Raw genomic sequence first — 27705 nt, 5'->3', positions numbered from 1 at the left:
AGAGAAGGGAGGAGTATCCGGTGGAAAGGAGAGAGGAGGAAAGAGAAAATGGGGGGCGGGGGGAATAGAAGATACCGCCCATACAGAGTACCCCTAGAAATGATCTTTGGCCACATGAGGAAGGAGACTGAGGTCCAAACCCAGGAACCTTACCCTTGTGCCCTCCTGGTTGCTGGCTCCCTGACACAGGTCAGTCTCTGTCCTTTGCCTGTGTAGGGGCTCACAGCACACCCACTTTGTGTCTGGTAGTTGATCGACAAATGGCCCCGAAGTTATGGAATGGCCTGGATGGAATGAGACACAGCTTCTGGGGACCAGGGTCAGACCACTTGTGCATTTATACAGGAAAGATTCATCACAATCCAATGATAGTTACATGCGGGAGGGGGGGGGGTTCTTATGTGGTCACACCAAGCGTGATTTTCTTCCTGCTTCTTTTGAAGTTTGTTTCGTTGTGTAAAGTCCTCCGAACTTTGGGGGTTTTTCCCCCTCACAGTCTGGGATGAAATCAGAGCCTGGCTCAGGGAAGTTTCCACCACCACCTGCCCCTCCCTTCCCACCCCCACCTCCATCCTGCCCCTCTCCAGCTGGCCTGTGGGACCCATTGCCCTGCTCAGTCTGTGCCCCCCCCCCCCAAGAGTGGCAGCCTCCTCCCCACACCCTCCTCTTCTGAGTCCCAGCTGCCCTTACTGAACTCAGCTTCTTCACACCAACACCAGAGAAAAGCCTTCACTCTTCTTTTTAAAACCTCCAGGAAATTCCAAGAGAAATCAAGAAGCACATAGAAAAAAGCCACTTTAATTAAACTGTTCAGTCTTTTTACCCCTATAACATGAACTGACATTAAAAATAGAAATCAATTTCTGCAACCTTTCAGGGCAGTCTGTGAAATGTCAAGGTTTAAAAAATTATTTTACAGCAGGAATTGACATATAAATACAATCTGTACAATGTGTGAGCAGGGAAATACAGACTTCCATCATGGGCGGCTCCAGACTAAGGCAGGCCAGGGCAGGGCTGTGTTACTGCCTCCTCAGGGGGAGACACTTCAGTCTGTAGAGAACGGGAAAGAAGTGTGAGTCACAACGGAAAATCAGACGGCTCCCTGTGCCACATCCTAACCCTAACACAAGCTTTAGACTAGAGCCCAGGCTAGCCTCACATGCACATCAATCCCCCTGCCTCAGCTCCCAAGTGCTGCGACTGCATGCATGAATCACCACAGCTGGCCTTAATCCTTATTTTATTTTTCAGACTTACTACTATCATGTTTACATCATGTGTACATGCCTGTATGTGTGTGTGTGTGTGTGTGTGTGTGTGTGTGTGTGTGTGTGTGTATGTGTGATGTGTGTGTGCGCACATGTGAGTGCAGGTGCTCTTAGAGTCCGGAGGAGGGGGGCGTGAGCTCCCCTAGAACTGGAGTTACAGGCAGCAATGGGCTGCTTGCTGTAGATTCTGGGAACCAAACTAGGGTCCCCTGTAAGAGCAGAGCTACTGAGCCGTCTCTCTAGCTCCTTAGTCCTGATTTTAAATGTTTCTTCCACTCTCTCCAGAGCACACAGCGAGACCCACAAACTCACCTCACATCAGGATCAATTTCTAACAGTAACTTCTGATGCCAACTTCACACACTCACCTCATCCATCATAGGACTTTTGGAAAGAAACAAAAACATGTTCACTTTAGGGCCCAAAGCTTTCGAGTCATCAGTCTAAAATTTCAATTTCAAAATACACGAAAGTGGGAGCTGGGCATGGTGGTGCACACCTGTAATCCCAGCACACAGGGGCTGAGATCAAAAGTTCGAGGCCAGATGGGCTAGATAGCAATACCGGCTCACGAAAGGAAAGAAAAAAGGGAAGAGATGATTGCAAAGGAAGCCCACGGCCCCTCGACTGGACTCAGAGTAGGGCTTCACTCCAGGGAGAAAACCAAGGACAGAGCAGGCAACACTCCATTTTTCATTTACATAAAGGAACACTACACAGTCAAGGACCAACCAGCTACTGTTGCCTAGGTAACAGAAGCATCTCCTAAGCCAGCTCACATAACCTAATTCCATTAGGGCTTGGGGCCTAGCTCAGTGGGACAGCACTAGCGTGCATGAGATCCTGAGTTTAATCCTCAGCATTGCAAATAAATACTACAAGGGAAAAAGCACACACAACTAAATGAAACATGATTCCTTGAAATAAAACTAAAATTTAGTAGGAGCTGGGCATGTTTGTGCACACTGATAATCCTAGTACTCAGAGGTCTGATGCAGGAAGCCTGATGGAGGCCAGCCTGGGCTAAATAATGAGATACTATTTCTTTTGTTTGTTTGTTTGTTTTATGGGACAGGGTTTCTCTGTGTAGCCCAGGCTGTCCTGGAACTCACTCTGTAGACCGCCCAGCATTTTACATACATTTTACATGTCAAGCAGCACACGGCTGCCTGCCTGTGTTTTCTGTCCATCCTAACACACTCTCCCGACAAACACTGAGGGGCTTCCATCTGTGTGACCCCTTGTGTAGGGTAAGTCTCCCACTGCTCAAGTGCTGAGGTCAGATCCAGGGTCGGTGGCTCACATCTGCAATCTCAGCCTTCTAAAGGGGAAGGCAAAATCTTCATGGCTTTCAGGCCAGCCTGGGCTACACAGCAAGTTCCAGGTCAGCCCAGCTTAGAGAGTGAGACCTGTCTTAAACAAAGAGGGTGGTACCAAGTGCGAGCAGGGTTAATTAATGGGTGTATAGTTGATTTTCATTGTTAACTTGACTGGATTTAGCATCACCTAGGAGACACATCCTTGGTCTTCTGTGAGGGTGTTCCTAGAGTGGTTTACTGAGAAGATTCACCCTGGATGTGGATGGCAATGTCCCAAGGGCTGGGGTCCCAGACTTAACAAAAAGAGGTAGAGGAGGTGCCAGGCGGTGGTGGCGCACGCCTTTAATCCCAGCACTCGGGAGGCAGAGGCAGGCAGATCTCTGTGAGTTCGAGGCCAGCCTGGTCTACAAAGTGAGTTCCAGGAAAGGCGCAAAGCTACACAGAGAAACCCTGTCTCAACAACAACAAAAACAAACAAACAAAACACACACACACACACACACACACACACACACACACACACACACACACACAAAATACATGCTATTATGGCTGGGCAGTGGTGGCACACGCCTTTAATCCCAGCACTTGGGAGGCAGAGCTAGGGGGATCTCTGTGAGTTCAAGGCCAGCCTGATCTACAGAGTAAAATCTAGGACAGGCACCAAAACACCACAGAGAAAGTCTGTCTCGAAAAAACAAAACAAAACAAACAAAAAAAAAAGGATAGAGGAGGAAACCAGCTGAGTGCCAGCCTTCACGTCTGCTACCAGATCCACGGAGAGTGATCAGGGGCCGTCCCATACAGTGGGCTGCACCACCAGACTGTGAGCCGACTCCATCCTTCCTCAGCTTGCTCCCTGTCAGTCATTTTCTCACAGCATAGAAGAGAAACAGAAAACTGCTACCAAGGGTTGGGGCTCCTGACTGGAGCTCACCAGTTAGAACTGGTTTGGGGGAGGAATGAGCTGTAAGATAGAGAAACCCTGGAAGGCAGCAGACCTTTATGGACCAGCTGGTGGGCACGTGAAGAAGACAGTAAGGACGGAGGGCAGGACAGCAGGACCTGCTCGTGAGCTTCCAGAGGGGACAAGGGCTCTGCGGGGGACCGGGCTAGAGGCCATCCACGTCACAGTCTGAAAGGGGGTGGGTGGGCTGGAGAGATGGCACCTGCTACTCTTGCAGAGGATCTGGGTTCAAGTCGAGGTACCCAAATAGCAGCTCACAACCACTGTGACTCTAGCTCCGAGGGATCCAACACCTCCTCCTGGCCTCTGTGGGCACTGCGTGCACATGCAGGCAGACACTCAAACACACAAAGGAAATCAATCTTGAAATGTGTATATTAAACATGCACAGCAATGTATATATGATGTGTACATAGCTGCATGTGTGTATATTACACGTGTATGACTGTGTGTATGACTCTGTTTGTGAGTATGTGTGCTTATATGATTATGTGTATGTATGTTCATGCATGTGTATGATTGTGTGTATATGACTCTGTGTGTGTATGTGTATGTGTGCGTGTGTGTTTGCACAGAAGTCTTGGAAGTTAATGGGAGCTATGGAGGAGGTTAATGTGAGAAGAGAGCTTGTTCTGTTGGGCCCGAATATCTCTTCTGTTTCTGTTCCACCCCCACTTTGGGTTTCTGAGACACAATACCACACCATGTGGCACACATTGTCTTCAAACTTGACGCAGCCTCCCAAGAGTGGGTCTCAGGCGAGTGCCACCACCCCAAGACAAACCCCGCACTTCTGACACTGACCTCAAAGCACGCTTGCTGTGTCCACTGTATATTGGACGCTCGCCCTCCCCGGGGCCTACCGTCTGAGCAGCTCCTGGGGGGACAGGTCTGCGGCGCCCCCCTCCTCGCTGTCGCTGCTGTCGCTGCTGTCGGAGGTGCTGCTCTTCTCCAGCCTCTTACTCTTCGGCTTACTCCTGTGTCTGTGCTTCCTGTGCTTCTTCTTCTAGGAAAGAAAGTGAGAACGATGGTCAGGACGCGAGGAACCAAAGGGCTTCCTCCAGGACGAGATGAGATGAAGACACGAGGAGCAGGGCTGGAGTGGCTCCGGGGCACAGTTCTTGTTGACCGAGCTCGGATACGGAAAAGAGAGATGTGGTGGCCCCGGTCTACGGCCCCTTCCCAACAGTGGCAAGCTCCGGGTTCAGAGAGACCCTGCTCAAAAAATAAGGTGGAAGGGGCTGGGCACAGTGGCATGCACCTTTAATCCCAGCACTCAAGAGGCAGAGACAGGTGGACTCTGTGAGTTCAAGGCCAGCCTGGTCTACAGAGTGAATTCGGGATAGCCAGGGCTATACTGAAAGACTCTGTCTCAAAAACAAAACAAAACAACAACAACAAAAAAACACAAAAAGGGTGTAGAATGATTGAGTATGATGCTTGATATTGACCTCTGACTTCCATATACACATTTGAGTGCGCGCGCGCGCGCACACACACACACACAGCTAACCCAGGAGCATGGGGTGTGACTTAATGGTAGAGCTCTGCTCTAGAATCTGCCAGTGAAGCTGGGTTATTGTTCAGTGGAGTGTTTGCCTAGAACCCCCAGTGAGGAGCTGGCAGCGTGGCTCAGCAGTTACATGCATAGAATTTGTCTGCGAGGAGCCGGGAACTTGGCTCAGAGGTAGAACCTTGTCGTAGACAATGACCTGGGCTGAGAAGAAAGAGAAGAACCACCTATACCAGGCATGTGTTTGGTTGCTGGAGTTGTTAAAAAACAAAGCTTTTTTTAAAATTTAAAACTTTAAAAAATTTAAAATTCTCCTTTGGAGCTCACTTTGGCTTATTGGTGACAGCCAGAAGCTGACAGCCGTGACACATTAAATCGTGTACACGCTGATCTCTCCAACAGTTCAACAACACACACAGCAGAGCCACACAATGCAGGCAGGACCTTGTGACGCTCCGCCCCCATTCTCCTACCAACCTGACTAGTCTGTTGGACAAATGAAACCACACAGCAGGAGGGGCATCAGCGCAGCAGAGAGAGGAAGGGGCAGGTCACTGAAGAGCAGGCTTAGAACGCACGGGCGCTCAGGCCTGCCTTCTCCTGTGGCCAGCAGTGGCAGCTTCTCACGGACTCTACTCCTGAGCTGGGCACACAGGCGCACGCCGCACAGGCGCCCGCCACTAACCCAACCAGACGTAGGTTCTGAGCTGAAAAGGCACACGGATGACAAGGGAGGAGACAGTGACAGTGGAGTCCGTCACCGGTCCTTCTTCTCAAGCTTCTTTCCCTTCAGACGGCTACCATGGACCAAGAGCTCTGTCAGTGGGGATAATGAGATGGTTGGGGCAGTTTTATTATTTAATGCTCAACCTTTACTATAAAGTACCTCAAATCCCTTTTTCAATGTTTTTTTTTTCTTTATTTTTATGTGTATGGGTGTTCTGCCTGAGTGTATGTCTTGTGCACCACATGTATGCAGTGCCTGCAGAGGCCAGAAGAGGGCATCAGATTCCCCTGGGATTGGAGCTATAGTTGTGAGCCATCATGTGGGTCCCAGAATACAAACTCTGATTCTCTGCAAGAGCAGCTAGTGTGCCTAACCAGAGCCATCTCTCCAAACCCGAATTCTACCCATCCATCCATCCATCCATCCATCCATCCATCCATCCATCCATCCATCCATCCACTTTTTAGTCTTTACCAAATTATTTATATTTTCAAGACATATCTTGCTAGGTAGCCCAGGCTGGCCTCAAACTCTTCATTCCCTGCCTCAGCCATTCAAGCAGGGAATCACAGCTATATGTCACCATGCCTGATTGACTGGGCACAAAATTCTTTTCTTTCTTTCTTTCTTTCTTTTTTTTTTTTTTTTTTTGTTTGTTTGTTTTAAGGCAAGGTTTTCTTTTCTTTGTGTTGTTGTTTTCAAGTGCAACTACTCAAAATGTGCTGCTCTAAAAGAAAACAAAGTTTCTGAAAAAAGACTTAGAACTGCATGTGACTGATTCCATGTCCCTCCTGTGGCCAGCAGCTCCTCTGGGCTTCTCAGGACACACGCACACTTCTCTCCACTCCCGGAAGGACTCACCTTCTCTTTCTTCCGTCTGTGTTCCTTCTTGGTCTTGTGTTTTTCTTTGCTCTTCTTAGGTTTCTCTTTTTGAGGTGTCTCAAGTTTCTGGCGAGTATCTGGGGGTCGGGGAGAGCAGTATAATAAACATGTGAGCAACAGGGAGAACATGAAGACTAGCCATTAAAAAAGGTCTGCAGTTTTCTGATCACATTCTTAGTCCGATATTTCAAAATTTCACCTCCCCAAAGTTTTTCTTAAATCCTACATTTGAAAATCCTATCCCCTAAGTAACCCATTCACCAAGTTATTATTCACTATTTTATGGATATCCAGGGCATTCTGGGAAATGTGCATAAAAAGCCATGGAGTGCTTCACAGCCAGCAAGTACTGACACCAACCTGGAATAGATCTAGGAACCAAAGCCAGAGGAACGCGCCTGCTGGCATTCTCTGAAAGTCGGGTCAGGGGCCACACCAGTACTTAGGCGTGAACACTACAGGAAGCGTCATGGTGGGCAATGGAATCGCATGCTACTTATCTAACTGGGCCACCCTATCATGGCCTTCAGAGCCATGGTAAAAACCAGTCTGAATATTTCACAGGGGACGTTAGCTGTGGCCCCTGCAGGAAGCTGCTAAAGATGATGGGGAGGAGGGCTGGCCTATGCCCACGGCCCAAGTAACAGGCTGATTTTATTGCTAAATCCAAGAGAACCTTAAAATCCACAATGCCGCTCCCATCTTTTTTTTTTTTTTTTTTTTTTGGAGACAAGGTCTCACTATGTAGACCTGGCTGTTCTAGAACTCGCTCTGACTTTGAACTCACAGAGATCCACTTGCCTCTGCCTCACGAGTGTTGGGATTAAAATTGTGCACCACCACACCTGACTCTTTCTTCTTCATTTCCAAAAGTGATTTTTTATTTTTAAGACAGGGGCTGACTAGCTGCAAACTTGTCACCCTCGTCTCAGTGCCTGAGTGGTGGGGTTATAGCACCATACCAGCCCTGTAAAATGACAACATTTGAGATGCTTCGAACATCTCAAAGCTGAGAAGGAAAGGACGTTTTGAGCTTTGATACTGTAAAGAAACAACTGGTTCAGGCACTCAGTGGAGGCAGCAGGTGTCCAGATGTGACTGTAATCAGAAACACATGTGAACACTTGGTGGCCGTGGAGTCAGGTGGGACATTATTGGTGCTCTTCCTTTGCAGGGGCGGCACGTGGGGTGTGGACTCACTGGGGCAGAAGACGGGAGGCAGCCGAGGTCCAAACTCTTCTCGCTCATCGATCTGTACCTTTTGGATGGGGAAGGGGGTTGCAGGCTCACAAGGCCCTGGTTCAGCAGCTGAAAAACAGTGTTTTAATGTCACCCATCTGCCCGGTGCTGATGCATCTGAGTCTTGTGTCTTTGCCACCAAATGCTGCACTTTCTTCGCTCTCCTAAAGCAGCCAGGGCTGAGCAGCCAGTGATAAACATGGTGGCGGCCACCTCTGCCTGTGGACACTGGAGCTGGGAGGTCAGCTATACCAGGCCACACAGAACCAAGTGCATGGCAGGTTGTCCACAGGAAGCCACTGTAGCCAGGGGCATGCACTCAGATCTTTACACCAGTTCTGGGCCCTGTACAGTCTATGTGGTGCTGGGGATCAAACCCAGGGCCCTGTGCATGGCAGGCAGGCACTCTACTACTGAGCTATATGCCAGCTCTATACTCTTTACCATTTTTTGTTGGAAACAGGGTCTCACTGTGTACTGCTGGCTGTCCTGGAACTCACTATGTAGACGAAGCTGTCCTTGAACACCCAGAGATCCACCTGCCTGTCTCCTGAGTGCTGGGGTTTAAGGTGTGTACCACCATGCCCAGCCTACTTTTAAGCTTTTAGATTTCAAGTGTACATGACTGTACAGTTAAAAACAATGAGGGTTTATCCACAGGGGGAAAAAAAGAAACCAATATTGTAATCATCTAAAACTAAATATTGTACCATATCCCTGTGTGACTTTCTGGTTAAGGGCCTCAGGATTTAGATGCGGCTGTATCAATTTCCCAAGATGCAGATGGAAAACTGCCCATTGCTCCAGCATCCCAGAGTTCTCCTACTTCAGATGGCCTCTCTTTTTCTGTCTGGAATGCTCAGAGAGGTGCACAGAACAGTCTCCTGGGCGACTGTGGAGCCAGGAAATGAGAGCAGACCCTCTTAGGAAGGGTCAGTATGGCGGCCATGCCTGCTTGAGCCAGCCAAGCACACCGCCTTCCACAGACAGTGGAACCTCAACATCCCGTGTGCCTTGGGACCACGTGCTTTCCGAGAACCTAACACTCCCTCAGCAGCCAGGTAGAAAGAGAAAGAACCCAGGGTCTTGCCCATGCTAGATACTGAGCTCCACCTACAACCCTTAAGAAAAAATCTTTAAAGGAAAAATTATACTTTTTCAATCCTTCTTAACTAGGCTAAGTTGGGAAATCAACGTTATCAAACACAACTATCTTTAAAATACACATCAGAGATATAAACGGGATTACCCAAGACTCCGCTCACACAAATTAAAATATAATGATGAAAGGGCCAGAGGGATGGCTCGGTCCCTCAGACAGGCAGAGGACCTGAGTTTGAGCCCAAAACCCACATTAAAAGTCCAGTACAATGGCGTGCACTTGTAATTTCAGTGCTGGGACAGGTGGGATCCCGGGGTTTGAGAGCCAGGCTGCTTAGCCAACCTGGTGAGCCCCAGCTACCATGAGACCTCATCTCAAAAAGCAAAGCAGTTGTTTATGGAGGCATGACACCCAAAGGCAAGGTGGTTGGCTCAGGAGACACACTGAAGGCTGATCTCTGGCCCCAGTGTGCATGCACACACATGTGCATACCTGCATACACTAGCATACATATATACATGCATACACATGCATATGTGTGGGGGGGCGCATATATGTGCACACATGTGTATGAGATATCACTAATTGCTAATTGTTAAGTGTCCTAGTTTAAGGTTGAAAGCCAAATGTGGTGCAAGCCTGTAGTCCCAGGATCTGGGAGGTAGAGAAAGGAGGATCAGAGGTCCCAACCCAGCCTCTGGAGGTTCAAGGCCAGCTGGTCTTCCCACCAGCCTGTCTCACCACAAGCAAGCAAGACCACACCTAACCCCCAGTGCCCAAGTCAGGGAGGTGACCATACCATGGGTCACAGAGGTCTCCCCAGCGGCAGCCTCCGGGGCACTTTTAAAGCTGGCCTCCTCAGTGTGCTCCTGACTCTCTTCACTGTCGTCTTGCTCCTCTTCCTCAGAAGAGGACTTTTCATCAGAAGAACTGGCGAAGATGGCCTTGAATAAATCCATGGAAGGGCGACTACCTTCCCCGTCCATCTGTGTGTCCACACCTTTGTCTACAGTCTGTGTTAACAGAGAAATAGCAGTCAGGAATAAAGGGACTCGATGCTTTGGAACACACGCGCACATGAGCAGACAGTTAAGATTGGCCTTAGGGGCTGGACAGATGGCCCAGCGGTTAAGAGCACTGGCTACTCTTCCATGACAGCTCACATCCGCCTGTAACTTCAGTACCCAAGGATCAGAAGTCCTCTTCTGGCCTCGGCAAGTACCGCACACACATAGTACACATGTGCATGCAGGCAAAACACTCATACACATTTTTTAAAAATGGTTTAGGGTCTCCACCACCACTGCCTAACTGAGCTGCAGCATCTCCCTCTCTGCAGGGCTCTCTAGAATATGCTCAGGAAGCATTCGCAGCTGAGGCCTTCTTGGAGCCTGGCCATCAACAGGTTGCAGAGGACCCAGAGAGATGAAGTTGACCACAATGCCTGTGTAGTTTCAAGAGTCCACCCAGGCCTTCGGTGTCCAATATTAAACTAATCAGGAAGCCAGTTGTAGTGGGACAACTGCAGTCCCAGCACGGGGGAGGCAGAGGCAGGGGGATTGCACTTTGAAGCCAGCCTGGAGTATAGAGTGCATTTCTGTCTCAGAAATGCAAATAAAAGCAGCGGGGACATGCTGAAGAGAAAGCTGGCGCCTCTGCACACAGCAAGAAGGAAGCCAGGACACAGGGTTTAAAATGGCCACAAACCTGCTCGGTAATAGCTTAGGGTACTTCTTAAACAAGCCTGAGTGATGAGTGCTGAGGCAGGAAGACAGAAGGAAGAGGTGGGGTTTGGGGGCCTGGACCGTGTAAGAGCAGCGAGCAAGCTGGGATACTCATTCTCTCTGCTCCTGATGGTGTGTGTGTGTGTGTGTGTGTGTGTGTGTGTGTGTGTGTGTGTGTGTGTGACTGTGACCTGAGGCTTGAGTCCCCGCCCTCAGCAGTGGACTGTGACCTGGAAATGTCCCCTTTCTGCTAATTATGTGTAATGTGTCACAGCAGCAGAAATGACACCACAGTGGTCTGTGGTCCCCCGAGGACACCACAACGTTAGAAACAAATACTGAAATGGCGGAAAAGTTGGCTTTACCAGACTTTGGTTTTTCTTTTTTTGAGACAGGGTTTCTATTAGCCTTGGATGGCCTGGAATTGTCTATATAGACCAGGCTGGGCTCAAACTCACAGAGATTTGCTTGTCTCTGCCTACTGAGTGGTGAGATTAAAGGTGTGTGTGCACCACACCCGGCTTCATACTTCTCCAAGTAGTTGTTATAACTGTGCTCTAAAAATAAAGGTCAAATAAATAAGATTTCATTTAAAGTCTTAGCAAAAAAAAAAAAAAAAAAAAAAGGGGGGGGGTGGTGGTGGATGGATATTTTAGAAGTGGAAAATATAAGAATCAAAAACTTTCAATTCATTGCGGAGACATGTGCTTACAGTCTCATCTACTGGGAACATGGGATTAGAGAATCACGGGAGCCCAGGCACTGGAAACCAGCTGGGCAACACAGCAAAACCCCAGGCAATACCCCAAACAAACAAAACTCATCACTGTACTCCACAGCAGAACGGAGACAACACTGGAAAGTCTACTAAGTTGAAAACAGTTCAACCAAAAAATGCATCACTTTGAACAATGGAGGGGAAAAGAAAAGAGAAATTAACAAAAATGAACAGAAACTTGCAGGATACCATCCAAAGATCTTAATGATTCTGTCATTAGAATCCCAAGACCACCATGGTTTGACTGTGAACCGCCCCTGTAGGTGTTCAATGCTGGGTCCCCAGCTGTGGTGGTTTGAAAGAAAATGGCCCCCAAAGGTGGCGCCACTATTAGGAGGTGAGGCCTTTTTGGAGGAAGTGTGTCACTGTGGACGTGGGCTTTGAGGGTTCATGTATGCTTAAGTCATGCCCAGTGAGACAGACCACTTCCTGTTGCCTAGACTCAAGACATAGGAATCTCAACTGCTTCTCCAGCACCATGTCCGCCTGCATGCCGCCATGTCCCACCATGAAGATAATGGACTGAAACTCTGAAACTGTAAGCCCTCCAATGAAATGTTTTCTTTATAAGAGTTGCCGTGGTCACGTGTCTCTTCACAGCAATAGAAACCCTGAGACACCAGCTGCTGATGCTCTTTTAAGAACTTGGAGGAAGTAGATCCAGAGAGGTTCTGTCCTATTCTGGACCTCCTCTCCTCCCCACACCCCCTCTCTCCTTTTTTCCTCTCCCCCTTCCCCTCCTGCTTCCTGGCTGCCAGGTAAGCAGCCTGCACCCCAGCTCCCAGGGCATGGTGCTCAGGCCCAGACACACAGAGGCAGGTCAGCATAGGCTGAACCATTTGAAACCTGAGTCCAAACAAATAATACCCTCTTCTAAGTACTGCCATTCTCACATCACCACGGAAGGAACTAAGGAGAGGAGCAGAGGAGTCCTCAGGGTCTGGGGACATAGCTCAGTGGCAGAACGCGTGCTTGGCTTGCATAGGGCTCCAAGTTCAATGCCAGCTCTGACAACTTAGCTGAGGAGCTACATCCCCAGCCCCCCAAATATTTTCAACAAAAACTGTATATCTAACAAAAACAAACAATCCTCAGAAATGAAGACAAAATACAAGTCATTCTGAAGTGAGGAAATTTAAGGCGATAAGCTGTCAGCTCTGTGATGAAAGATGTGCTTGGCTGACTGCTCTTCCAGAGGTCCTGAGTTCAATTCCCAGCAACCACGTGGTAGCTCACAACCATCTGTAATGAGATCTGGTGCCCTCTTCTGGCCTGCAGGCAGAACACTGTATACATAATAAATAAATAAATCTTTAAAAAAAAGAAAGATGTGCTTGGGGAGGTTCCTCAGGAGGAACAGGAAGGGAGATGTAGGACCCAGAGGATGGAGAAGGACCATCAGAAGCAGTTAACAGCTGAGTAATCAAAATGATGTAATCTCGCCATTGGCCTGTCTAAACACATGGATGATGGAAAGCAAGCATGACATCATGGAAGAGCTTGTCAGTTCATGTGCATGGAAAACAGTTTATTGTGAAAGGAGGCTGTGGAGCGGGAGGTCCTTATCTCCTTAAGGTGGTTGATCCACAGAAGATCTGAGAAGATGCAGGTACTACATTCCCCAGAGCAAATGCTAAGAGACATACTAAGAAAGCCTGGCGATAGTGGCGCATGCCTTTAATCCCAGCACTCAGGAAGCAGAGGCAGGTGGATCTCTGAGTTCGAGGCTAGCCTGGTCTACAGAGTGAGTTCTAGGATGGCCAGGGCTACACAGAAAAACCCTATCTCGAAAAAACAACAACAAAAAAGTTAAAAAATAATAAATTAAGCCAGGTGAGTCTTTAATCCCACACTTGGGAGACAGAGGCAGGTGGATCTCCATGAGTTCAAGGCCAGGTTAGCCTACAAATCTAGTTCCAGGATAGCCAGGGATACCACAGAGAAACCCTATCTAAAAAAAATAATAAGTAAGTAAATAAACAAATGAATGAATGAATGAATTACAATAAATAAATAAATTAGGGGCTGGAGAGAAGGCTCAGTGGGTAAGATCACTGAAGCAGGAAGCTGCAGAGTTCAGGGCCACCCTGCCTACACAGTAAGACCTTGTCTCTCAAGACAAAGCAGCCTGGTGAGATGGTTCAGAGGGCAGAGGCACTTGCTGCCCAGCCTGACGACCTGAGTTCAATCCGCAGCTCCACATGACAGAAGGAGAGACAGAAGATAGAAGGACAACCCCACTCTTGGAGGTTGTCCTCTGACCCACAAATGAACAAAAAGCAAAGTAAACTAAACAAGAGCACCCAGGGGTATCTCTGCCACAAATGACCACTTATTATTTGGAAAGTTGTGTCTCCTCATGAACACATTAAGTTTGGTTTCGATGGTTTACGCTAAGCAAGAGCTGCTCTAGCCAGAGGAAGCAAGTTGTGCGTCTATCCAATGGGCTCAGGCCAGGCACAAGCCAGGGGCACATCCATGTGCTGTTGGTTTCCATGAGCTAACTTCTTCAGGAACAGTGTCCTCAGTTAGTGACACACCTGCCTGTGGTCCCCCTCACACTCACTGTGAACAGGGAGCTGCAGCAGAGGCTGTTCAGCCCACGGGGCCTCAACCACCTACCACAGCACTCTGCACAGCAGAGGTCTGCTGGCCCCACTACTGAGCAGAGGACACATCACACAGAGGAGGGCCCAGGCCACAGCTGCAGCAGACAACCCAGGCTCCGTACCTTGTCTGGGTGTGGCTCCGGGGCTCGGTCCTCCTCTTTGTTTCCCGGGGCGCTGGGTTCTTGTCTCGGTGGCCCAACTTTTGATCTAGCCTGACTTAAAAACTCACTAATGGAATCATCCTTCTTCTCCTGCTTGGATGTGTCCCATCGTGATGGTTTCCTGGATTCTAAAAGGCAGGAACCCGACAGAACACTAGAATTAGTGAAGAGAAGGCAAATTCTTCAAGACTGGCCTTCCATTTGCTCAGAGCCTCAGGACACCTTGGACGGCCAGGCTCAGGGGTAGCACAGGCACAGACCCAAGCGCTAAGGTTAGACACGGACCTGGCCTGACTGATGGCCAATGGGCCGATGCAAGCCCATCTCAAGGGGTAAGTCTGCATCGTGATCGTACGGAGGGCTGGACCACCCATGACTCTCTGCCTTCCAGCCCATGAGGGGCTGAGACCCGGGTCAGTGCTTTGGACCCAGGGAGCTCTACTCACTGTCAGGACCCCGCTGCTGGGCGGCTTTTTCACTGGGTGCTGGAGCTGTGGGTGGAGGGGCTGGCTCTGGGAGCGTCAGGAAGTTAAACACTGAGTATTTATCCCGCTTCACTCTGGGTAGGCCGACTAACGTTGAGCTGGGGGTAAGAATGGAAAGAGATGGACTTTTTTTTTTTTTTTTTTTTTTTTTGGTTTTTCGAGACAGGGTTTCTCTGTGTAGCTTTGCGCCTTTCCTGGAACTCGCTTTGGAGACCAGGCTGGCCTCGAACTCACAGAGATCCGCCTGCCTCTGCCTCCCGAGTGCTGGGATTAAAGGCGTGCGCCACCACCGCCCGGCCGAGATGGACTTTTAATAACAACAGCTTCGATGAAGCCCTCTTCCTAAGAGCCTTGCTATCTCTCACTGGCTCTCCAGCTAGGCCACGGGTCTCAAGTCATCTCTACTTCTCAAAGCAGCTCGGGAAGGCAGAACCCTTGACTTTAGAACCCTGGAGTAAGGACTGCTGGGCCTGGTGGCGCTCATCTTTAATCCCAACACACAAGAGGCAGAGGCACATGGGTCTCTGAAAGTTCAAGGCCAGCCTGGTCTAAACTGAGAGATTTTTGTCTTAAGAAAGAAAGAATAAGGACTAGAGCTTTCTACAGCACATGCTCCCTGGGAATGTTTTTAATAATAAGAAGCTAACCCTGTGGTTTTAACTGAGTTATTCATTTCATGTGTGAGTGTTTGTCTACATGTATGCATGGATAGATAGATGTACATCATACATGTGCCTGGTGTCCGTGAAGGTCAGAAGAGAGCAGCAGATCGCCCTGCAACTGAACCACCATGTGGCTGCTGGGAACCAAACCTGGTCCTCTACAAGAGTATCCAGTGCTCTAGCCCCTGAGTCACTTATAAAGGTTTATAAAGGGAATTTAAAAAAAAAGGTATTAGGCTGAAGGGGGGCCCAGTGGCAGAGAGCTTGTCTAGCATGTGCGAGGCCATGTGTTTGATCCTAGCATGCTTCTAAACACACAGAGGGAAACGAAAACACAAATAACACTTGTTATTGCTGTTTGACATAAAGGCTCTCTATTACATAGACCAGGCTGACCTCGGGTTCACAGAGATCTGCCTGCCTCTGCCTCTCTCAAGTGCTGGGATCAAAGACGTGCACCACCATGCCCAGCTGTAAGTAACGTTTTTAAAGTAAAATGTATGAGAATCATTAAAAAAAAATGGCACATGTTTAATCCCAGCACTGGGGAGGCAGAGGCAGGCGAATCTCTGTGAGTTCGAGGCCAGCCTGGTCTACAGAGTGAGTTCCAGGACAGCCAGGGCCACACAGAGAAACCCTGTCTTGGGGGGGCGGGACGGACACATGAAGTCATTAAGACACGGAATAAAGTTTACCTGTATTTTAGCAATGGATTAACAGGTCATAATATATGTGGCCAGCGCACAGACACATGAATCAAAATTAAAGGAGGGCTGGAGAGACGGCTCAGCAGTTAACAGTGCTCACTGCCCTTCCAGAGGCCCTGGGCTGGGTTCCTAGCACCCATGTCCTGTAGCTGCAGCTCCAGGGGACCTGACGCTCTCTTTTGTCCCTTGAGTCTTCACGTACACACACAGAGATGCATACAAAATACAGAGATGAACAAAAACACAAGAAAAAATTTAAAGAGAAGCTGAAGTGAGTGTGCAGCCTTCAGAGCTCCCAATACTTAACAGTTGAGTTCCTCCAGACACAGGGAACGCAAGAGTATAAAACGAGCCTTACTGGGGCGGGGAGGCTCGGTGGTTAAGAGCACTGATTGCTCTTACAGAGGACCCAGGTTCAGTTCTCAGTACCCATGTGGTGGCTCACAACCATCTGTAACTCCAGTCCCAGGGGATTCAATGCCCATGTGCAGGCAAACACATAAAATAAGTCTAAAAATGGAGCAGTTACAGTTTTTACTGATGTAAAGACAGACTAATCCAACTTACCCTGGATAAGGGTCAGGGACATTAAACCTCTTACACAGAAGCTTGTCAGGGTGCCACTCAAACGTGTCTCGGGTGAGCTTCCCAAACATCTTCATCTTCACAGCTGACTGCTTGTCACTGACGTCATTCTGGAAGAGACAGACGGTCGAATGTAGTCGGAGAACTGACCTCACTAGTCTTCCATGTTAGAAATGTCAGGCTTCGGCTGGAGAGACGGACAGCTCGGCAAGGAAAACAGCACACTGCCCTTGCAGAAGACCCAAATCCATTCCCAGCAGCTCACAACCACCTGTCACTCCAGCTCCAAGGGGATCCAAAACCTTCTCCTGGCCTCCACGGGCACCTACACTCACATGCAAATACTCATGTGTACATAAACACACATATGAAGGTTTTTTGTTTTTTTGCTTTTTTTGTTTTTTCTGAGTTGGGGTTTCTCTGTATAGCCCTGGCTGTCCTGGAACTCACTCTGTAGACCACGCTGGCCTCAAACTCACAAAGATCCACCTGCCTCTGCCTCCTGAGTGCTGGGATTAAAGGTGTGTGCCACCACTGCCCAGCTGAAGAATTTTTAAAAGCCAATAAAAATAAATCTTAGGCCCGGTGGTAGTGGCACACGCCTTTAATCCCAGCACTCAGGAGGCAGAGGCAGGTGGATCTTTGTGAGTTCGAGGCCAGCCTGGTCTACAAAGCGAGATCCAGGAAAGGCACAAAGCTACACAGAGAAACCCTGTCTCAAAAAACCAATAAATAAATAAATAAATAAATAAATAAATAAATAAATAAATAAATAAATAAATAAATAAATAAATAAATAAATAAATAAATAAATCTTAAAAATGTATGTCAGGAGACACAGACAGGTGGATCTCTACAAGTATGAGGCAGCCTTGTCTACAGAGCAAGTTCCAAGCTATTCTGGTCTATATAGCAAGACCATGTCTCAAAAACAAACAAACAAACAAACAAAAAGGGTTGGAATTGGAGAGCCGGCTCAGTGGTTAAGAGCAGTGGCTGCTCTTCCAGAGGACCCGGGTTGGATTCCCAGCACCAGGATGATTCGACCATCTGGAACCATAGTTCCAGGGAATCTAAAACCTCCTTCTAGCCTCTGAGGGCACCAGGCACACATGTGGTACACAGAAATACATAAAGGCAAAACACTCATATATTAAAAATAAATATATATATTTTTAAAACGCCGAACTTCATTCCATTGGACTTCCATCAAAAATAAACAAATAAACACTGGTCTTGAACTATCAAAGAGTTTGGGTTGTTACACTGCTTAAATATCTCCTAAGCTAACCATCAAATTATTTTTTACTTTACTATGCTATGTGTATCTTGATCTTTTCACTGATTAAAAGTATTTAGTGCATGGTGTTTTTAATTTTAAAATCACTAGGAGGGGCTGGGGAGATGCTCAGTCAGAAGTGCTTGCCACATAGGCATGAGGGCCTGAGTTCACGTCCCCAGAACCCATGCAGAGGTGAGGTGCAAGAGCATGTGTCCAGACTCTAGCACCGGGGAGGGGGAGACAGGTGGCTCCCTGCAGCTCACTGGCTAGCCCCTAGCTCAATCGATGAGCCCCAGTTCAGTGAAAGACCCTGCCTCAAAAACAAGGTGAAGCCAGATGTCGTGGCTCACACCTGTAATCCCAGCACTTGAGAGGCTGAGGCAGGAAGAACAGGAGTTCCAGGTCAGCTTGCCTATATGAGACCCTGTCTCAAAAAACCACATAAGGGGGCTGGAGAGATGGCTCAGAGGTTAAGAGCACTGACTGCTCTTCCAGAGGTCCTGAGTTCAATTCCCAGCAACCACATGGTGGCTCACAACCATCTGTAATAAGATCTGGCACCCTCTTCTGTATACATAATAAATAAATAAATAAATAAATAAATAAATAAATAAATAAATAAATAAATAAATAAATAAATAAATAAATCTTTAAAAAAAACTACGTAAGTTACAGAGGAATTGAGAAAGGCATTCAATGTTGACCTTAGGCACATGCACACGTGTGCACACACACATGCAAATGTACCTAAGACACAGTGTACACATCCATATGAATAAACATACACAAATTAATTAGTTAGTTAAAATTGACTAGAGAGCTTGGGAATGTAGCCTGATGATTAGATCATGTACACAACATGTATGAAAGCCTGGGTTCAGCTCAATCCTACAACTGCAGAACAAAATGAAATTCACCAGGTAGGCACTGATGGCCACAGACCTCTTGATCTCGGGGAACTTCAACCTGATCCGAGTCGTCCTCCTCCTTGGCGTGAGTGAACCTGGAGGAGAGGGTGGAGTGGGAGGACACGTAGAGCTGCGCCGCCCGAGCAAACTCTTCCCGCTCTCGGCTTCGCTCCCACTCCGTCATGCTGGGGTCCAGGCATCGCTCCAGGGCATCTGTGGTACAGGGAACGAGGCACCATTTTACTCCAGGGAAACGTGGTGCTTGAGGAGAGCATCGGGTGGATACCACTGTGCTGCTCACTTCCTCGGAGGACAAATACCCAGACCCTTGTGTGGAGATGGGGCACACTGGGCGCTACCTCCAGGCAATATTCCTCTTTCTGTCATAAGATGTTTCTTTTTCTTGCCTACAAGCATGTCTGTGCACCATGTGTATGCCTGTTGGATCCCTCAGAACTGGAGTTATGGATGGTTATAAACTGCCATGTGGGCACCGGGAATCAAATCCAAACCCTCTGCAAGAGCAGCCAGTGTTCTTAACTGCTGAGCTGTCTCCCAGCCCTGACTCAGTGAGACACTTTTTATTGACTTCTACCTATTACACGGTACAGAGAGATCTGGAAAGCTGATGTTTGGCTGAGGATACTGGTCCATCCAACGATGGCCTGCGCTGGGAGAAAAACTCTTTTTCTACCCCTTTTCTGTAATTTTTGTTTTATTTTGCTTTTTATTTCTGAAACAAGGACTTGCTACATAGCTGGGGCTGGTCTTGAACTATTGATCCTGATGCCTCAGACACCCCAGCGCTGGGATATTTCTACCATGTGTTTGCTTTTTTGGGTCAAATGTGAGGGCCCAAAACCTCTGCACTGTTGGTACCAAGACAAGCAAAGCCGATGATAGATCAGGATGTTCGGACTTCCACCCTGTGACAGGAGGAGAGAGGCTGCCACCCCAACCAGGCCAGCACCCACCTTTCTGACCCTTCTTCATGTGTACTAAGAACTCTTCGTATCGCCTCTGCTTTTCTGGATCTTTGGCAAAAGGCTTGAAGTTGCTGGCCCTTGCGGTGGCGGTCCCACTGCCCGGGGCCAGATGCCGCAGGCTGTAGGCAGGGTCCGGCATGGCGGTCTGTTCTCTGCGGCTGGAGGCGGTCTGGGCCAGACTCCTGGCCTTGGCCTGGGCTGCTTTCAAGTCAGCTGCCTGCTTCGTTTCTTTAATTCTCTCTTTGTCTTTCTGGGACAGAAACTCCAACACTGAAGTAGCTGATCCTAGATAAAAATTAACAAGAGACAAAAAATAGATTTACCTTTTGCTGTACACAGTCGCTATCACCAGAGTCTATAATCAGAGATGAGTTTATGCTTACTGTTTCATCAATATTTATTTATTTATTTATTTATTTATTTATTTATTTATTTATTTATTTATTTATTTGGTTTTTCGAGACAGGGTTTCTCTGTGTAGCTTTGCGCCTTTCCTGGGACTCACTTGGTAGACCAGGCTGGCCTCGAACTCACAGAGATCCACCTGGCTCTGCCTCCCGAGTGCTGGGATTAAAGGCGTGCGCCACCACCGCCCGGCTATCATCAATATTTATATATCCCTGTGAACTATATAGTCACATGATAATGAGGCAGGTGACAAAAATGGAGGTGGCCATGGGCACAACTGAGGTAGAGCAAATGCCTAGAATATGTTCCATGCCCAGGAAGAGGACTCAGAAGCACAGGTGGCTGAGGTCCAGGCTTCCAGTCCTCCCACTGAGCACTCAAATCATACAAGCTCACTGGGCACCAACTCCCCAGTAGACACTGGCCCAGGGTCCAGGGGATGATGCAGGTAAGGTCCTTCCTCTCACTCCTGAGATGGGAAGGAAGCCAAAGAGCTTCCTGCTGTGGACTGTTATGGAAAAACAGCCATGGCCCATGCCTATAATTCTGGTATTTGGGAGGCTAAGGCAGGATTATCATGAGTTCAAGGCCAGCCTGGGCTACAGACTAAGGTCTTGTCTCTTGTCTCTAAATAAATAAGCAGGCTGGTGAGAAGACTCAGTGGGTAAAGGCTCTTGCCACCAAACCTGATGACCTGAGTTCAATCCTGAGGACCCACATGGTGGAAGGAGAGGACTGACTTCAGCAAATTGTCCTCTGACTTCCACACAGGCACACAGGCAGGCAGGCAGGCAGGCAGGCAGGCAGGCAGGCAGGCAGGCAGGCACGCACGCATGCACGCGCACACACAGTGAAGGTGCCAGGCATGGCAGTACACATCTGTAACCCCAGGACCCAAACAGTTGATAGAACAAAACAAAGAATCTAGGCTGGTGGGGGTCTACATAGTGAGAACTGTCTCAAAACAAAACAAAACAAAAAGAAAGAGGCCGGGCACTGGCACACGCCTTTAATCCCAGCACTTGAGAGGCAGAAGCAGGAGGATCTCTGTGAGTTTAAAGCCAGCCTGATCTACACAGTGAGTTCCAGGACAGCCAGGACTGCATAGAGAGACCCATAGAGTCTCAAAAAACAAACAAACAAACAAACAAAAAAAGAGGGGGTGGAGAGATAGCTTAGTAGTTACTGCTCTTAATACCTGATATGTATGCCAGGCAGCTCACAACCACCTATAACTCGAGTCCAGAGGATCCAACATCTTTTTCTGGCTTCCACAGACACCAACGTGAATGTGCATACTCATACACACATAAGTCAATTTTAATAAAATTTTTAAAGAAAACAAATAACCTGAGTGGCACACTCCTGTAATCTCAGCACTGTGTGACAGAAGCAGCAGAACGAAGAGTTCAAAACCAACCTTGGCCTCCTCGAGAATTTAAGGCCATCCTGGGCTATGTGAGACCTTAAAACGCAAAATGAGGAGCAGCAAACAGAACAACTACCCCCAGGTAATAATAATAAAGTCTCTGTACACTTCCATACGCTGTCTATAATACAGAATATATAATATATAATCTTACAGCCTGAGACTACAAAACGCATACAAGGACCGTCGGTGGGAACCCACAACTCCCCATTTGAGCAAGGGTCTGCCGAACATAACGAGTTCAGTCTCCTCACTGCACATACCTTGAACAGGCGTCTCTCCTAGCAACTCCCCCCGCTTGGAAGCATTGAGCTGATGCCGACTGTGCGTCCCCGAGTCCTGTCCTGCTTTCCCAGACGACTCTGATAACACCTGAAGTAAGTGAGCATTGTCGGATGTCGCGGCGACCACAGGTCTGAAATAATGCACCGGTCGATAGTCTCTGGGCAGCTGAGGGGGTGGGTAAATCTTAACAAAACCAGACAAAACAGGAGTCAGGAATCCAGGCTGCGAGAGCACACAGACTTCATAAAAACCATGACCAGCCCGGGTACACTGGGGAGGCGGACAGCAGCGCAATACTCTGGCCCCTCAGGGCACCAGAACCACCGTCCCAGGGGTCCCACCCTGCAGACATCGCCACTGCTGGTATTTGTTTGCCATGCTGAGAACACTAAAGATGAGAGGACACAGCACAGTGTCCGGTGCCGCGTGCACACCCAGCCCACTCGCTGTAAGATACAACGTTACAAATGTGTGACTCAAGACTGAAAAAAGCCTGAAATTACATAGTTTTAAATTCAAAACTCTTTATTCAGGCTATGGCTCACTTCTAAAGTAAAACTTGAGATCTTCATGTCTAAAAATGTGTTTTTATTTTATTTGTGATTGTGTGTGTCTGCTGTGTAAGTGTGTGTGCGCCGTGTGTGCATGTACCTGCGAGGCCAGGCGAGGACATGGACCCCTTAGAGCTGGTGCTACAGGTGTTTGTGGGTGCTAGGATCCAAACTGTGCTCCTCAATGTTAAGCAACAAGTGCTCTAACCACTGAGCAATCTCTCCAGTCTCCTGCCCCGACTTAACTCCTTAATTCAAAGTATGTTTTTAATTCAGACACTGAAAAGGGCTGAGGATGTGGCTCTGTTCCAGTATTTGTAGTCACTAGACCCTGGGTTCAATCCTCTGGAACCACCCCCCCCCCAAAAAAAAAAAAAACCACAAAACAACGACAAGCTAGGGTGTAGCTCAGAGCTAAAGTGCTTGCCTAGCGTGCAAGGTCCCGACCTCAGGGTGAAAGAGATGGGGGAGGAAGAGAAAAGTCGACAAAACTGAAATTTACGTAGACTGGTGAGATTCTGGGATTTATGATTCGGAAGACATTAATGACTGCAGAACAGAAAAGTTAAAAAGAAAGTGGGGTTCTGTTGTTTATTTGGGGGGTGATGGACCTTGCACACACAGTACACAGTCTCTATCATTGAGCTACATTCCAGCCTAAGCCTTAGAGGCTTTTTTGGAAATAGAATTATACTGTGTAGCTCTGGCTGTCCTGGACCTCACTCTGCAGAGCCTCAAATTCAGGAATCGGCCTGCCTCTGCCTCCTGGGTGCTAGGATTAAGGTGTGCACCACATACCCAGCCATTAGATATTTTAAGTAACTACTGAATGGTCCCCTTGCTCTTGACATAACAAACAGATTAACAGTTGCATGTACACTGACTTCTAGAATTAGAAGTTTCCCGAAGGGGAACAAGGCATCTCTTAACTGGGCAGCAGGTGAAGCGCTCAGTCCCAGGTGCACGCTGGCCAGGGGTGCTTCACCATGTCGATGTCTGCGCCCCGTCCTTACTGTTAGGAGTTTCCAGTTCCCTGGGGCACAGTGGAATCAGAACTGCCGGGAAACCACTTTTGCTGGAGGTGTGTTTGTTTACACATGGCAGGCGAGTACTCTCCCGTGAGCAATATTCCCCAATCACAAAGCTAATCTCAAAGTAACAGAACTGCTTTCTATTAAGGTGCAAGGGCTTGGGGGTCTGTTGTAACCACTAGGCCACACTCCTGGCCTATCTTTTAGTAGAAATGTCTTTTTTCTTTTCTTTTCTTTTTAAAATGTGTATGGGTGTCTTGCCTCTGTGTCTGTGCACCACAACATGTACACCTGGTGCCAGAAGTCAGAAGAGGGCGCCATATTCCCAGGAACTAGAGTTATAGACACGTGTGACTCACACCGGGTCCTCTGGAAGAGCAGCCAGCGATCTTGACTGAGGGACCACCTCTCCAGCCACCTTCTTCCATGACAGGATCTTTCCCTGGCATGGAGCCTGTCAAGGAGGCTCTACTGCTGGCCAGTGAGCCTCTGCCATCTCCCCTCTTGGCCTCCACCCAGGACGGCAAGGACAGCCACCACACCAGCTCTCTTGACATGGGTTTGGGAACTGAATTCACGTCCTGAGTACTTTACCGGCTGAGCTACGTGACGTGTGTCCCCCACACACCCTTTTTTGAAACAGGAGCTTGGTCAGTTTCCAGGGTTGGCTCAGAATATGATTCTTCTGCCTCAGCTCCCAAGTGCTAGGATTACAGGTGTGTACCAGCTTTCTGCTAAAAGAGTTTTCAAGGAGCCAGGTGTGATGACGCACGCCTTTAATCCCAGCACTTGGGAGGCAGAGACAGGTGGATCTCTGTGAGCTGGAGGCCACCCAGTCGACAGAGCGAGATCCAAGACAGCCAAGACTGTTACACAGAAAAACCTATCTCAAAAAACAAAACAAAAAAAAAAAGGAGTTTTAAAGGAAGAATATGCATAAAGAAATATTAAATGTCCATAAGTACATTGATATAGCTCAATTGATTACTTAATATTATAAATAAATATTTAAAAAAAGAATACATAAAAATTAAAATAAACTTGTAAGCACAAGCCAGGAAAATAATTTTAATGTAAAGGTTTTCTTACTTTCTTTGAAGATAGAGGTTTAGAAGCCAAGGAAAATCCTTCCAAAATTTTGCCAACATATCGAAGATCTCTCTCTGGTTCTACAAAATGAAATCACTGATTAATTCCAGAAGTTGAGGTGATCAGAGCAGACAAAAGACTCCTTATCTTCCAGAGCATAAGCAGTGTGCCCGGTGAGATCACTGGGAGGGAGCACTGAGGGACAGAATGGCATTCAAGCCCTCACACTTGTGTTGACAGAGTGACTGGAGGCTCGGCCGCCTGGACAGCAGCCTTGGCCTCCCGAGACAAGCGCCCAGCATTGTCTTCAGACACCACCGTGACCTGTCGCCTCACCAGGAGCCCAAGACCAGTCCCCTCCCACCCCACCAAACAACAGTGACCTCGGTTGCTCTTCAGGGTGAAAGTCATGGGAGTGTAAAAAGAAGAATCCTAACCCAAGGGTCACTTCTCACACCAGTGCCCCAGGGTGGCTGTCTCCCAGTTTCCTTAGCAACAGCACAAATAAAGCTCCCAGGCAACACAATCAGGTCAGCTGTGTGCTCGCCCTAGGACAAACTGTTGTTGCAAACGAAATGCTAACAGTAGATAAAGACCACAAAGTAAGGAAACTGAGTGACCAACGCCCTCGACTGGAGCAGGGGACAGTCCACTCGCTGTCACTACCCTGTGACAAAGGGCCTGTGAGTCACAAGATGACTTTCTGCAGAGTGGGTACACATAAGATTCATTCCAGCCTCATTAATTGCTGGAAGATTAAAAAAAATCCTAAAAGTCACCCAAGAGACTGGGTGAAATGAGGATCTATTCACGCGGTCAAAAGGAAAACAGCACATGCAGGGAACATGTACAACTTTAAAAAGGAGAGAGAGAATTCCCCAGACTCATGTGGTCAGAAGTGCAGGCTTTGGGAGGGACCCTGGGAGCAGCGGAAGAGAGAGAGAGACTGTGGGAGGAGCTTCCGGTCGGGAAGGTCCAGAACTCAGGGAGCTGCAGCTCGGGCTTCCTGGGGAGCCCATCAGCAGGACAGAGGCGCAATATTCAGGAAGAGTGGAGGCTAGAATATACAGCACTACAGACTACCGACTGCTCTAAGACAGAGAGTGGGGTTATTAATTCAGTTAGTTTACATATTGATTACTGATAAAAGTAAGATAACTATTATCAATTTCATTCTCCTATCAGTTTCTAGAGTATGCTCAATTAGTAATTGGTATTTTACATTATTATATAATTAACATGTAACATATTATTGTAACATTGACTATATAACATAAGTAATAAATCAGCACACAACTATTAATATAATACCATAACACTTCTAATTTATAAGATGTGGAATCATGTATCTTTTGGGCATGGGGATGGGCAGGTACTGGGATAGAGCCTAGGCACTGACTCCATCAGATGCTCCCAATTCCCCATCCTTTCTACTCCCCTGCACCATTTCTAGAAAGCAGGACTAGAATGCCAGTCTAAGCATAGGATCTGAATCCCAGACTGGCCTGAGATTTAAGTTGGTTGAGAGACACCAATAATTATAATAATTAAGTCTATAATTTCAGCACCTGGGAGGTGGAGGCGGGAAGAGGACAACTCTGGACCAGCCTAGGTTACTAAAAGGAAACGTTAGGTGAGAGATGGCCATGTCGGATGCGGGAGACAGGCCAAGCCCAGCTCCGCTGTGCTACAGGTTGTTGGCCCTGTCATTTGGTCCCAAGTCAGGTCTTCTGACCCGCTCTCTAAGCTGGCTCCCGCGGCCACCCACCAGCTCCCTGAACTCTGCGACCACAACAAAGCACCGGTCCCTGATCCCAGCACACCCCATGTTCCCTGCTGCCTGGAGCTGTGGCTTAAAGCCCAGTTCTTTCTTACATTCTATCCACTGCAGGCCAGGCAGGCCTAGACTTCACTGCATGGCTCACAGCAATCCTCCTGACTCAGAGGCTTTCCAAGTGCTAGAATTATAAGAACAAGCCACTATACCAGCTTCCAATGTTTCTTACCCTGCATATTTTTTAAGTTATTAATTCTTATTTGATGTGTATGGGTGTTTTGCATAAATGTATGTATGTACAGCATGTGTGTGCCTGGTACCTGTGAAGGCCAGAAGAGAGCATGAGATCCCCTGGAACTGGAGTCACAGGGAGCTGTGAACCATGTGGGTGCTGGGAACCCAAGCCAGGTCCTCTGCAAGAGCAGCCAGTGCCCCTAACTGCTGAGCCACCTCTCGAGCCCCACATCCTGCATCTTTGACAAGCCCTACTCTAAAGTTTGGTACTCCAGTACCAGAGCCTACAACCCCTTGCTCCCGAGGGCCCGACAAGCAGGCCTACTGCCCGAGTGGCCAGGGTTACCTTTCTGCTTCTTGTAGAGCTTGGGAGCCGTCCAGCCGTAGAGGCCATCCCCAGGCTCCTCATCCTTCAACACAGTGTCGTACTTGGAGAGAGTTTCGGTGGCGTAGATGTCATCGTCCTCCTCTTCCAGAGCGCCTACACCAAAAGCCTGCAAAACACCAGGTTTCAAACAAAGCTCCCAGGCTGTAGGTAGGCCAGTCTGCACTGCAGGGTGAAGCTGCATGAGGGTAGGCCCCTGCAGACCACGTGACACTTGCAGATCACTGGGAGAGAAGCAGAGGAAACTCCAGATTAGAGGAGCCTGAGTCCATTGAAGAGCAAGGACCAGAAGCGAATGCCACACTCCAGCTCAGCCACAAGCCTCCGGCCTCAGCAGCAGCCCCCAGCACAAGCAAGGGCAGAGCTGTGAAGAACACCCACACAGCACTGAATAGGCAGAAACAAGGCTCTGACAGGAGAAAGGCAGACATGGCTATCTGTCTCTCTCAGCATGGCCAGGGTCTGAAGACTGTGGGAAACAGCCTGAAAAAGTTTCTTTTTTGTTGGAAGAATGAGGAAAAGGCAATGAAACAAAGTAACTAAACCATTTTCTCTTTTCTTCACTCTTTTTTGAGATCATATCTCACTATGCAGGCCGGGCTGGTCTGG

At 48.2% G+C, this 27705-nt stretch overlaps 1 protein-coding gene across 4 annotated transcripts in view; it reads right to left on the bottom strand.

Annotated features, from left to right (window-relative positions):
* Nucleotides 1–782: 782 nt before the first annotated feature.
* Gpatch1 (G-patch domain containing 1) overlaps nt 783–27705 on the bottom strand; it is a 47303-nt gene continuing 20380 nt past the window's right edge. The window contains exons 8-20 of one of the 4 annotated variants that reach the window (XR_006071240.2): nt 27058–27205; nt 24701–24780; nt 22008–22212; nt 19896–20192; nt 18956–19134; nt 16714–16841; nt 14739–14875; nt 14254–14420; nt 9820–10033; nt 7880–7987; nt 6659–6756; nt 4362–4563; nt 783–1053 (exon numbers count right to left, since the gene is read on the bottom strand). Coding sequence is in view for 3 of the 4 variants with exons in the window: in XM_006985008.4 (XP_006985070.1) it covers nt 1023–1053; nt 4421–4563; nt 6659–6756; nt 7880–7987; nt 9820–10033; nt 14254–14420; nt 14739–14875; nt 16714–16841; nt 18956–19134; nt 19896–20192; nt 22008–22212; nt 24701–24780; nt 27058–27205 (1935 nt within the window). In the remaining variant the exon portion in view is untranslated. Of the gene's footprint in view, nt 1054–4361; nt 4564–5547; nt 5887–6658; nt 6757–7879; nt 7988–9819; nt 10034–14253; nt 14421–14738; nt 14876–16713; nt 16842–18955; nt 19135–19895; nt 20193–22007; nt 22213–24700; nt 24781–27057; nt 27206–27705 lie in introns of those variants that run through there. The other 3 variants (XM_006985008.4, XM_016003557.3, XM_076577738.1) reach the window with 3 other exon arrangements.

Source organism: Peromyscus maniculatus, chromosome 1 (genome assembly GCF_049852395.1).
Source record: "Peromyscus maniculatus bairdii isolate BWxNUB_F1_BW_parent chromosome 1, HU_Pman_BW_mat_3.1, whole genome shotgun sequence".
Classification (NCBI taxonomy): domain Eukaryota; kingdom Metazoa; phylum Chordata; class Mammalia; order Rodentia; family Cricetidae; genus Peromyscus; species Peromyscus maniculatus.
The sequence above is the reverse complement of the archived record's forward strand: the minus strand, read 5'-3'. Positions and strand labels throughout refer to the sequence as shown.